This window comes from Taudactylus pleione, unplaced genomic scaffold, assembly GCF_031769625.1.
Source record: "Taudactylus pleione unplaced genomic scaffold, aTauple2 ptg000344l, whole genome shotgun sequence".
Taxonomy (NCBI): Eukaryota; Metazoa; Chordata; class Amphibia; order Anura; family Myobatrachidae; genus Taudactylus; species Taudactylus pleione.
In genome coordinates this window covers 93,597-105,787 of record NW_028284745.1, presented here as the reverse complement: position 1 = coordinate 105,787, position 12,191 = coordinate 93,597, and the positions used below count along the sequence as shown (strand labels likewise).

The following is a 12,191-nucleotide window of genomic DNA, read 5'->3' as shown; positions in this document are numbered from 1 at the left end:
TTTGTTTTGCAGTGAATTTAGGTTTTTCTCTTAGTTGCTGTTGTAACCTCAACTGGGACTGGCGCTTCCAGGGTTTTGGCGCGCCGTATTTACAGAACTGCAAGAAGTTACGATACAATTACTGAAGGGCCTATAGAGGCTCGAGGTGCAGGATAGAGATCTTTCAATCTCTCCCCCCACAGCCCCTGGCCGGCTCCGGAAGCTGATGCTATGCACATGCGCGATGTCAGCTTGCCCCGGAGAACTCTTTTACTTCTGTGAAAGATTTCTACTATTATTTCGGGGATATAACTCGCAGGGACAGCGTTTACCGCAACCGCTGTCCCTGCGAGTTCCCCTTTGTACATAGCAGGGATATTGTCAATGAAAATTAAAATATCATTGGCGATATGGATAGATAATAATCGCGGATAGTCTGTGATTATTTGTATATAGACCCCTAATAATGGATAAAATGCTGCTATGTCTATCCTGAGATGGCGGTAGCGATAAAACACGCCGGGGGGAGGGATAAAGAGGGCGGCTATTTATTTGGGGTCAATCCCTAGAAGACATAACACAGCTGTAATCATCACTCTGAATAAATGTGAAGGTAAAACATTGAACTGCCCCGGAACCTGCTCAGTTACTGCACAATCCACACAAACATGTTTATTCCTAAGTTTTGCTGGTTAAACTGAGTTGAAGGTTATACATGTAATAACTGCAGAGGCCAATGATTAACTGATTAGAAAACCATCAATAAAAACAGTGACCAGGAGAAGTGAAGGCATGGGACAGGACGGAGATAGCCATCAGCAATAGCGATCAGACATAGCGATCACCAATAGCGATCAGAGATAGCGATCACTAATAGCAATCAGACATAGCGATCACCAATAGGACGCCCAGTGCTGAACTATCGCTCACCTGCTGGGATTGATTACTCTAGTTCAGTGTTTCTCAAACTCGGTCCTCAGGACCCCACACGGTTCACGTTTTGCAGGTCACCCAGCAGATGCACAGGTGTAATCATTACTCACTGACACATTTTAAAAGGTCCACAGGTGGAGCTAATTATTTCACTTGATTCAGTCTGGAGACATGGAAAACATGCACTGTTTGGGGTCCTGAGGACAGTTTGAGAACCTGTGTTCTAGTTCTTCAGTGTTGTGGACTCACCACTCCTAGTAGAACCGAGGACACATCGCACATTACCTGTCACGTATTGATCGTCTCTCACTAATGGATATCTTCCAATTAAAATATAATAACATACCCTATTGCCTTATGGATGAAATATAGCACTTTCAAATATATACATTTTTTTTTTTTACCTGTTGCTTGACGGAAGCACGACCAAGACCCTCTTAATTTAGAATGATTGGAACTTACAGTTGGCGTTGAATGCTGTGAAATCCAATTTAGGGCCAAATGTGTGAGAGGTGGGTGAGAGGTTAGACAATGTGAGAGTATAGCAGTATGGTCTCACACTTTTTAAACTCGGCCAATGTAATAGAGTCTGAGAACAGGCAAATGCTCATGTATTTAGATTAAAAATACTCTCACGATTTAAACTCTCATCCAGATGTTTTCCCATTTTCAAGATAAACCTCGACCGATGTGAGAGATCACTAAACTCTCACATTCTCTAATCTCTCACGTTATTACATTTGGCCCTTAGAGGCACTTTAGCTGGGAATAGTGAGTTCCTGGATATCACTTCGGCAATTCAGGGAGAATGCAGGACAGAATACAGATAGTTAAATAAGAGATGTGTCTGCATTCAAAAAGACATCGGGCGTGATTGCGTGATTTACGCCAATGCAATCGCAACTGCTATCTCTTATGGATCGCAGTTGGTAAAACATGCAAATATCTTAGAAAGCACAGCCCAGCATAGGGACGCCCACTGCTGCCTTCTCATTTACGTCTGACGCCATGCAACAGCGTAAACATCGGTAACATTGACGCACATTGGGCAGTTACGCAGAGTTTAAGTCAAGTCTGACCAGCCCCATACACTGCGGCTCTCCTGACATTCAGAGAGCTCTCGTGCTGCACAGGAGATCGCAGTGACTAATTTATGCCCACGAGACATCAGCGTTTGCCTAGCCACCCCCGTTACCTCCCCGAAATGCTGACTACCTACAAGTGGATCCTCTGTGCGAGTGTGATCGCAAAAGAATCGCTGCATGCGTGCAGTGTGGTTTTCGTGCACGCACAGTGGCAGACAATCGCCCGATCTGCATAAATATCACCATTGCCTAATGAATCTTAATCATGATGAGTTGGGGGGAATGAGGATATGGATACTTTTCTATTTATTTATTACCAATTATTTATATAGCGCACGCAGATTTCTGAGCGCTTTACGGAGAATGGTTGAAACGGAGTAAATACAAATGGTGATTTCATTTTTTTAAGGAATAAAAGTTATCCAGCACCTATATCACCTATGTGACAAATTAATTGTCCCTCCTAAACCTAATAACTGCAACCAAACACTCCCGGTAACTAGAGATCAGTCTTTCCCATCACTGGGGAGGAATTTTGGCCGACTGAACAGCCTGTTTAAAGGTCCTGCAACAGAATCTCAATTGGACTTTGACTAGGCCGCTCCAATACCTTCATTTTGTTTCTTTAGCGCCATTCAGAAGTGGACGTATTCTTGTCTTCGGGTCATGGTCTTGCTGCATAACCCAATTGCTGATGAGCTTCAGATCACGGACTGATGACCGGAGATTCTCCCTCAGAGTTTCCCGGTAGACAGCAGAATTCATGATTCCATCAATTATGACATGTCGCCCAGGTCCTGAAGCAGCAAAGCACCCCCAGACCCTCACACTACCACCGCCATGTGTGCCTGTTGGTATGATGTTCTTATTGTGGCATACTGCGTCAGCTTTACGCCTGATGCGTCGGGAACCATGTTTTACAAAGAGATCCATTATTGTCCCATCAGTCCACAGAACATTAGCCCAAAAGACTTGGGGGCTTGTCAATGTATTTTTTTGGCAAATGTGAGACAAGTTTTTGTGTTCCTCTTAGAAAACAGTGGTTTTCACCTTGCACCTCTCCCCAGGGGCGTATCTATAATGGGTGCAGGCCCACACTGCACACTCTGCACCCATACTTTTTAATACTTACCTTTCTGTAGTCCCACATCGGCTGGAGAGGCGCTACACAAAATGCCTGGAAAATGGCCGCCGCTGCCATTTCACCGGCATTCTGCGCATGCGCAGTAGGTAACACGCTGGGAAAGGCTGCTGCGCCATTTTTCTCGGTGACCTGCGCATGTGCAGTAGACTCCGGGCACAGACTAGTTGCCGGAGTCTACTGAGGCTGTCAGTGTGCGGTAGCCGTCGGAGAGAGAGAGAGAGGAGGGGGACCCTGCCTGTCCCATGGACACCATTTTTGCCCAGTCTCTTTCTTATGGTGTAGTCATGAACGCTGACATAGCTGTGGCGAGCGAGGCCTGAATGTCCTTAGCTGTTAGTCTTGGTTCTTCTTATGTCACTTCCTAGATGAGTCGTGATGCGCTCTTGGAAGAATTTCGATAGGCCAGTCTGGGAAGATTCACCACTGTGCCAAGTTTTCTCCATTTGGAGATAATAATATCCCTTTCACACATAACCTAAATACCCGGGTAGCGTGAATGGCATAGCCCGGGTTGCGATGATCCGGGTCATGCCTAAAAGGCTCTGATTGGCCGGCTTAGTAGCGCTTGGAGATGACATCATCTCCAAGCGTCCACTACCTGGAGGAAGACCCAGATCACTGGAAGACCCTGGTCCAGTGTGATGGGTGACGACCCAGAAATAACTCAGGTTCTCACTCTTGTGTGAATGGGGGTAAGTGCAGAAAACCCTGACTTCAATCTGGGCTCAGTGTCCTGAGTCCAAGACTGGTTAAAGCCGGGGTTTATGTGTGAAAGTGTTGGGTACGGGATGCTGGTGCACGGCATCCTGGTGGTCAAAATCCCGACGCGGCAGCCCAACAGGGTTAGGATACCAACACCTTTGGTAGGTATCTTAACCCTTCTCCTACCCTTGACCCGCACTTCCCGCACCCTGAACTTAACCACCTCTCAGTGCCTAACCCTAACCCTCCCTGCCTAGTGCCTAGCCCTCCCTGTCCCCTCAAAACTTACCTTCGGGATGCCGGTATCCCATGTGCCGGGATTGTGACTACATCCAGTGTGAGCAGGGTATTACTCTCAGGGATCTATTTACTAAGCAGTGATAGGAGACAGAGTGAAAAGTGATAAGAAAGTGATAAGGTGCCAGCCAATCAGCTCCTAACTGTCATGTCACAGGCTGTGTTTGAAAAATGACAGTTGGGAGCTGATTGGCTGGCACCTTATCACTTTTCACTCTGTCTCCTAACACTGCTTAGTAAATAGACCCCTCAGTGTGGTTTGCTGGAGTCTCAGAGCCTTAGAAGTGGCTTTGTAACATTTTCCAGGCTGATATATTGCAATAACTTCCTTCCTCATCACGTGTGGACTTTGTTTTGATGGCGGCACACTGTACTGTGTTGCTCGTTTGGGCCTTTAGACAGTTTTACATTGCTGGAAAGGTTCTATTTTAGTTATAATTAGATTCAACAGGACTGGCAAGAATTAAGTCGGATTGAATTGAATTGGGTTCAATCAGACCAGGCACAATTTGGTTCATTGTTTGACTGAGTAACTAATGGTGCCTACACACAGTACGACGGGGGCGATCAGATAACGATTGTTAACTGATCATCCCGAGTGTGCTGGATCGAGCATCCAGCATGTGCAGCAGACCCCCCATTACTATAACATCCCTATAGTAAACGATACCGACCAGGTCTGCCTGCTTGCACAGATGACGGTAGTTCGTCGTCAGCGACCATACATGGACGCGCATCGTCCATCGTATGGTCGTTAGCAGGGACCAGAACCTGTCAGATTTTAATGATAATGACAGGTTATCGTACCGTGTGTACGGGCCATAAGGGGGCAATTACTATTTCACACAGGGCCAGTTGGTGTTGGATAATATTTTTTTCTTCAATAAATTAAATGATCATTTACTGTATAAACTGTATTTAGTAGTTACTCAGGGTGTCCTTGTCTTATATTCAATCTTGTGTGAAGCAAATATAGGAAGGGGGCAGAAACGTTTTCATGCCACTATACAATGTGGGGAGTGGTCTCTGGGCAGTGATGTGATGGGGTCTGGCTCTTCTCTATGGTAGGTCCTATGAGGGAAATTATAAAACACAATATAAAAAGTTGAAGCTAAGGGAAAATAAGCATAAAACATAACCGCTCATGATCAGCGCAGTAATTATGTATCTGAGATGTTTGTGCCTATGGTGATACATCTGTGATTTCATCGTCCTTTAATGTGGGCACTATAATAAAGACAGGCGTTACATCAATTAGCAAAAACAAAAAGTTATAAAAAAATAATCTGTTCAACTTCAAATATAAAACATGAATTTATTACAGAATATAGGATGGTGCCATCATACATACAGGAGGCTTTGTATAAAGACTACGGAACTAACTAGCTTGTGCTGTCATACAGATGACACAAGTCCTTTCATTTAATGTTATGTAATATTAGTGATATCACTGCAACCGTGACACAGTTTAACACTTATTTATTTCCCTTTATTTATTTAATAATTAGGTTACTCATCGAAAACCAATTATAGAGGTTTAAGTGGTTCGGAAAGTCCCAACAACTAAATGATTGTTTATATAAATGCTCTAGAAATCTACACAATCAGCTCTACTAGCACTGAGGAAGTAATATTGGGAATATCATTGTGCCTCCAGCCATCCACCAGAGACCATACAAATGCCGACTTTCTTTCAAGTCGGAGTTACAGGAACTGTGGCGGCAATGGTGAGTGGTGCAGGGGCGTGGCGGCGAGATCGCGTCAATGTGGCCCCGCCATCCTCTATACAATGCAGAGATTTCCAGCATTGTAAAGCAGGGGACGGGAATATGACGTCGCAATTCAGTGCGAAACACGTCATCGGCCCCTTCCAGACTGCCCCCCATCGTCTGGTAATTGGGGAAGGTATGGGGAGTGCGATGGGTGCGGGGAGATGGCGGCTAGTCCGAGAGACACCCTCTCTAACGGAGTCCAGGAGCACCACCAGAATATTCGGGAGCCTCCAGGGCATTGTGGGAAAGTCGACAAGTGTGCCAGAGGTCTAGTGGGCATGAGTGAAAATTACTGTAAAACTCCTACGGCGCATGCGTTACCCAAAGTGTACACACAATGCCACTGCTTGCGATCGGTGCAGATGGTATTAGAAATGTTGTGGAGAAGTGATGGGGGCTCCTGGGCAGTGACTGGGAGGTGGCTAGTAGTGCACGCAGACATGGTCCATTCAGTGGGCGCGTTATGGGAGTGTCGTGGACGTTTCTTTGAAACCCACTGCGTACACGGGCGCACAGCCGCAGAGTCAGGCTGAGAAGCTGCACCTGCCATAGGGCTGTTGCGAGTTTCGATGGTGCAGCCGATGGTGGCGTATGCGAATGCACCAATTGGTATTACATGTATGCAAGCGAAGGAGTTTGTAGCAACTTTTGCATAAACTCGCAGACGGGCCGTTCATTGGCTGGGACCCACGTGGAGGAGCTGCTCATTGGCTAAGTCCACGTGGGTCCCAGCCAATGAACAGCCGCTAATGGAAGCCGCCGCTGATTGGCTGGCACCCGGGAGACTGAACTCATTAGCAAGACTGTAACAGCATGGTGATAGATGCTGTTACAGTGTGTCCGCCCACAGAATTGGATATCTGCGGAGAACGTTGCGGGACATAAGGGTGAGTATTGGCTTTTTCTTTCAGGTTTTTCCCATGGATACATTACGTTGACAAGTGGACGTGAACATCTGGCAGCAGGTAAGTCAGTGAGTGCATGTATGTGTGTAATAAAACTTTAATTTCACGGTGTGTGTAGTGAACTACAGGTGAACTACAGGTACCAGCAGGCCCTTAATGCCCTGCATGCTGATACTTGTGGTTCCCCAAGTACCAGCATGCGGGGAGGCTTGTTGGCACCTGTAGTTCGCCTGGAAAGACAATGTAGATTTTTCTAATTTTACACAACACGGACACTATCAACCCGCCACCCACCGCTCATGGATAGCCCCGGGCTATCAGCCTAGGCCAGGGGTACTCAACTCCCCAGGATCCCTGACCTGGGCTGACTAGCGGTCAGGACTGATGCTGCGGCTGGGGGGCCCGGTGAAAGGGCTCCCCTGGCTGTGGCATCAGGCCCCCCCCCCCCGTTAGTAAGGGTCCAGGGCTGGTTTTAAATATAAGGGTACCCCTACGCAAATTTTTTGCCCCTATATTTAAAACCAGCCCTGTCCCTGCTGCCTGATGCTGGTACCTAATTTACAGGGTAACCCTATTCATTTTGTTCCCCATAATTTTAAGTACCAGGACAGGCTGGCAAGTTTGGGGCTGGTTAGTGTTTTGGGGGGGGACCTCACGTAATTTTTTCCAAAAATTAAAAAAAAAAATTATTTTGGCATGTTTCTGCATAACTCGCTGATCAGGAGGTGAGTGTTTAAAACGTCAATTTGGCAGCGAGTTTGCAGGCATCTCTCCCGAGATTGTAATCTCGATTCTTGGTAAATTTGAGAGATGTATATCTGATTTACATCTCTGGAGAGAAAAAAAAGTGAGAAAACCAAACTCACTAAAAAACCCACCCGAGTTTGCACTTAGTAAATTTGCGAGATGAAAAACATGCCTAAAAACACCCGAGATTGTCATCTCAACAAAATTCGATTCTTAGTAAATTTACCCCCTGGAGTTCATGGTGAAACCACTGAGGACAGTGTAAGTGTAACTGCGCGGATGTTGGACGGGAATACACAGCGTTAGTCATTGATAAGGGAGACCCTGGTGTATGATGAGAGGCGGAAGCTTAGGGCACCAGTTATTTTATTATAAGGAGACAATTACGGTCCAGGCCACTAACTAGCATAAAGAAATGTGCATCTTCCATATTGCCTACATGATTTTGTATGAATTACAGTATATATAGTAATTGCAGTAACAAATAAATATTCTTTAGTTTCTTTCAAACTTCTCTTTGCTATAAATTGTTTGTGGCTCTTCCTTAAACTGAATTCAGCGCCAAACCCAAGAATTCCGAATTCCATTATAACGAGGGCCTGTAATTAGCGCTACTTATCTTTGTGTTTTACAGTTAGTCAAAACAGCTGACCTGGATCCACGGGAGAACTATATTTTCGGGTTTCACCCCCACGGGATCCTTGTGGCTGGAGCTTTCACCAATTTCTGCACCGAGGCAACAGGATTTCCTGATCTGTACCCGGGAGTTTCCCCGTACCTCCTGATGCTGCCTCTATGGTTCCGAGCTCCATTTTTCAGGGACTACATTATGAGTGGTGGTAAGTACATCTCATCTTGGTATATAATCAAAAGCCCTGAGGTGAGCGGAGAAACTCATCTCAGGTGGCAGAGTCCTGGGGCAGCAGCCACAAAGTTTCCTTTTACCCTCCTGGCCCCTAACTCCCCTTTCCTTCTATCTGTCACACTGGACACCAGCTGCGCTCTGCCTTAATTAGAAGCAGGATGAATCTCAGGGTGACACAATCACTGGTGCTACATCCTGCACGCAATGTCTTAGCGGCTTACATGGAGCATTCTTCCTTTTCTGCCTCTGCTCCAAGTACCTTATCTGCCACCTCAGTCCTAATGGATAGATTGGAAGAAGAAGCTCCATTGTCTTGCGTCACATTGTGCTTCCTCCTGCAAAGAGTTTATTTCAGGGTACACCTGGTGACCGGAGTTCAGGGGAAGAAAGGGGGTGACAGTATGACAACTTCCTTAGGCAACATTGCGGAATGTGAAGGCATAAACAGCCCCCCTAACAGTCCTCTTTTCCCAACTATAACCTGTAACTCAGAATGTTGATTGTATAATTTGTATTAAGTGGGAATAAACACCAACATTTTATTGTCTTCAGAATCCTAAAGGAAACATGTAGAGCGTTTTATGGACTGAGTGGGCTCCATGTCACACGGGTCTGGTTTATTTATTTTAGAAATAAGACTTGTTTTTATTTCATCATTAATAGTCCTATTTCCAAGATGCATTGTACAAACACGCGATCCCTTGGTAAAGCTTATTGGGACCTGTTTACAAACAATAATCTGGACACTAGAGGCAGTTTTCCTGCATAGGGCTTACTCACTATGGTTGCATTTAGACACAAAACTGCACTGTAATATTTTTTTAATAGTATTATAATTTTTTTATATATATATATATATATATATATATATATATATATATACATACTAGCTGAAGTACCTGGCGTTGCCCGGGTTTAAATCTTCAAGTTATTAAATTAGGCATCCCAGAACAATTGCCACCCCTCTGTGAAGTTTTCATCCAAATCCATACAGTGAAAGGCCCAGAACAGGCTCTCTGGGTCAAAGTTCTGCCCAGCGTACACCGAGGGGAGCTCCGATCAGGACCCTAACCCCCTAAAACCTGGACAGGATCCAACTGGACCACCTCACGTTGGTTTCACCTCTATGAAGTTTTCATCCAATTCCAAATCCATCTACAGGCTTATTCCAGCTGTATTTGGATTCGGTTGAACAGAACTTGTATTATCACAACACGTGTCGGAACAGCCCATGTGTGAGAACCTACAGATGGCAAATGTTCCTCTCTCCCAGGAGGCCTCCTTTTGGCCCTGGTTCTTGCTCACCATCTTTGACCGAACACTGTTAATGTCATAAATAAAACAAGCAACGGTAACATTATTTAGTACAATAAAAATTATTTAAATGATAAATTCTCTTATTAAGGTGTATTGGCGTCTTGTAGGACTCATCCCGTCAGACAGAGAGAGCGCTTCCTACTTGCTGAAGAGCAAAAAGGGCGGCAATGCTGTAGTCATCGCAGTGGGCGGAGCCCCAGAGTCACTGGATGCTCGACCTGGTGCCTTCACGCTGTTAATGAAAAACAGAAAAGGATTTGTCAAACTCGCTATACAACACGGGTAATGTAATTCACTTCCTTCATTCTGTAACTACACAAACAGTCCCCGCCCACTGCGCCCCTGCGCGATTAATTTTTAAAGCATTTTAGAGTGGAACGCAAAAACAGATAACACCGTTGACATGTTCCAATGTACTCTAATGTGCGGTAACCTATAGAAAACTAAATCATATTATTATTAGTAGTAATAAAATGTATTCATAGGGCGCCACAAGTGGACCGCATCTCCATATAGAGGGCATAAATACGTGAACGTACAATTTCTAGTGCATGGCATGATATAATCAGATAATCTCATGTAGAATATCGCCCTACACCTGACTCTACTGAAATATTTAGCAAAATCATCTAATATCTAGAAGCAATACCAAATGGAATTTCTGTTAAGACTTTTTGAAAGATGCCTATACTAAAGCTTGGGCAGTGATGGATGGGTAATACATGTGACCTAGATCAGTTTTACATTCTCAGCTCTTGCTGATGACGGGTTGCCCTGCCGATGAGACCGATACTATATCCACACTCATTGGTTTTCACAGAAACATAGCAGTGTGCAGTGAGCAACTTCTGAGAAAAAAAAAAATCCATACACCCAACGTAAATATTATACAGTTCATCAGCTTCTATAGTATATCCCAATGTTTAGGGATATTTGGTTCTAGTTTGTGGGTTCTATGGGGTATATTTACTAAAGTGCAGGTTTTTAGAAGAGATGTTGCCCATAGCAACCAATCAGATTCTAGCTATCATTTATCTAGCACCTTCTAGAGCAGGGATGGGGAACCTCAGGCCCGGGGGCCGTATAAGGCCCTCGGAGCCATTTGGTCTGGCCCTCGGAGCTTTGTCTAGAATGGCACCCTGCACCCAGAATCTATGCAGCAGTGCTGCCTGTAGCGTCCTTATAATGCTTCAGTCACACAGCAGCCCTTACAGTTTCCCGCAGCATCCGCAGGATGCTCCAGGCTGTGCTGTAATCACCAGGGATTCTGGCGCCGCCCCTTGTACCATCATGCGAAGAGGGGGCGTGGTCTGCATCAGGCCCACGAATAATGTTATATATATCAAAATGGCCCTCGGCAGAAAAGAGGTTCCCAACCCCTGTTCTAGACGATAATAGCTAGAATCTGATTGGTTGCTATGGGCAACATCTCCATTTCTAAAAACCTGCACTTTAGTAAATATACCCACTATGGCTCCACATAGCATGTACTGTGCATATATGTATGTATATACTAGCTGCTGCCCGTGGCTTCGCCCACGATGAAATCGCGTCTGCCCAAAAATGTTTTATTTGAGGTGTCCTAGTTGTATTGCTCTGCATAGGGACCATGTCGCAGAAGTGACCTAGTTGTATTGCTCTGCATAGGGACCATGTCGCAGAAGTGACCTAGTTGTGTTGCTCTGCCATAGGGACCATGTCGCAGAAGTGACCTAGTTGTGTTGCTCTGCATAGGGACCATGTCGCAGAAGTGACCTAGTTGTATTGCTCTGCATAGGGACCATGTCGCAGAAGTGACCTAGTTGTGTTGCTCTGCCATAGGGACCATGTCGCAGAAGTGACCTAGTTGTGTTGCTCTGCATAGGGACCATGTCGCAGAAGTGACCTAGTTGTATTGCTCTGCATAGGGACCATGTCGCAGAAGTGACCTAGTTGTGTTGCTCTGCCATAGGGACCATGTCGCAGAAGTGACCTAGTTGTGTTGCTCTGCCATAGGGACCATGTCGCAGAAGTGACCTAGTTGTGTTGCTCTGCATAGGGACCATGTCGCAGAAGTGACCTAGTTGTGTTGCTCTGCCATAGGGACCATGTCGCAGAAGTGACCTAGTTGTGTTGCTCTGCCATAGGGACCATGTCGCAGAAGTGACCTAGTTGTGTTGCTCTGCCATAGGGACCATGTCGCAGAAGTGACCTAGTTGTGTTGCTCTGCCATAGGGACCATGTCGCAGAAGTGACCTAGTTGTGTTGCTCTGCCATAGGGACCATGTCGCAGAAGTGACCTAGTTGTGTTGCTCTGCCATAGGGACCATGTCGCAGAAGTGACCTAGTTGTATTGCTCTGCCATAGGGACCATGTCGCAGAAGTGACCCACGTGACCAGCAGCGCTATACAGACTGCTGACAGTAGGCTTCACCCACCACTCACACCAATGTCACAGTGTGCCCT

The 12,191-nt window shown here is 45.6% G+C and overlaps 1 protein-coding gene across 2 annotated transcripts in view; it reads left to right on the top strand.

Moving 5' to 3' along the window:
- MOGAT2 (monoacylglycerol O-acyltransferase 2) overlaps positions 1 to 12,191 on the top strand; it is a 77,743-nt gene that overhangs the window by 54,165 nt on the left and 11,387 nt on the right. For both annotated transcript variants that reach the window (XM_088444003.1, XM_088444002.1), the window contains exons 3-4: positions 8,199 to 8,403; positions 9,854 to 10,028. In XM_088444003.1, the coding sequence (XP_088300129.1) occupies positions 8,199 to 8,403; positions 9,854 to 10,028 (380 nt within the window). The remainder of the gene's footprint in view (positions 1 to 8,198; positions 8,404 to 9,853; positions 10,029 to 12,191) is intronic.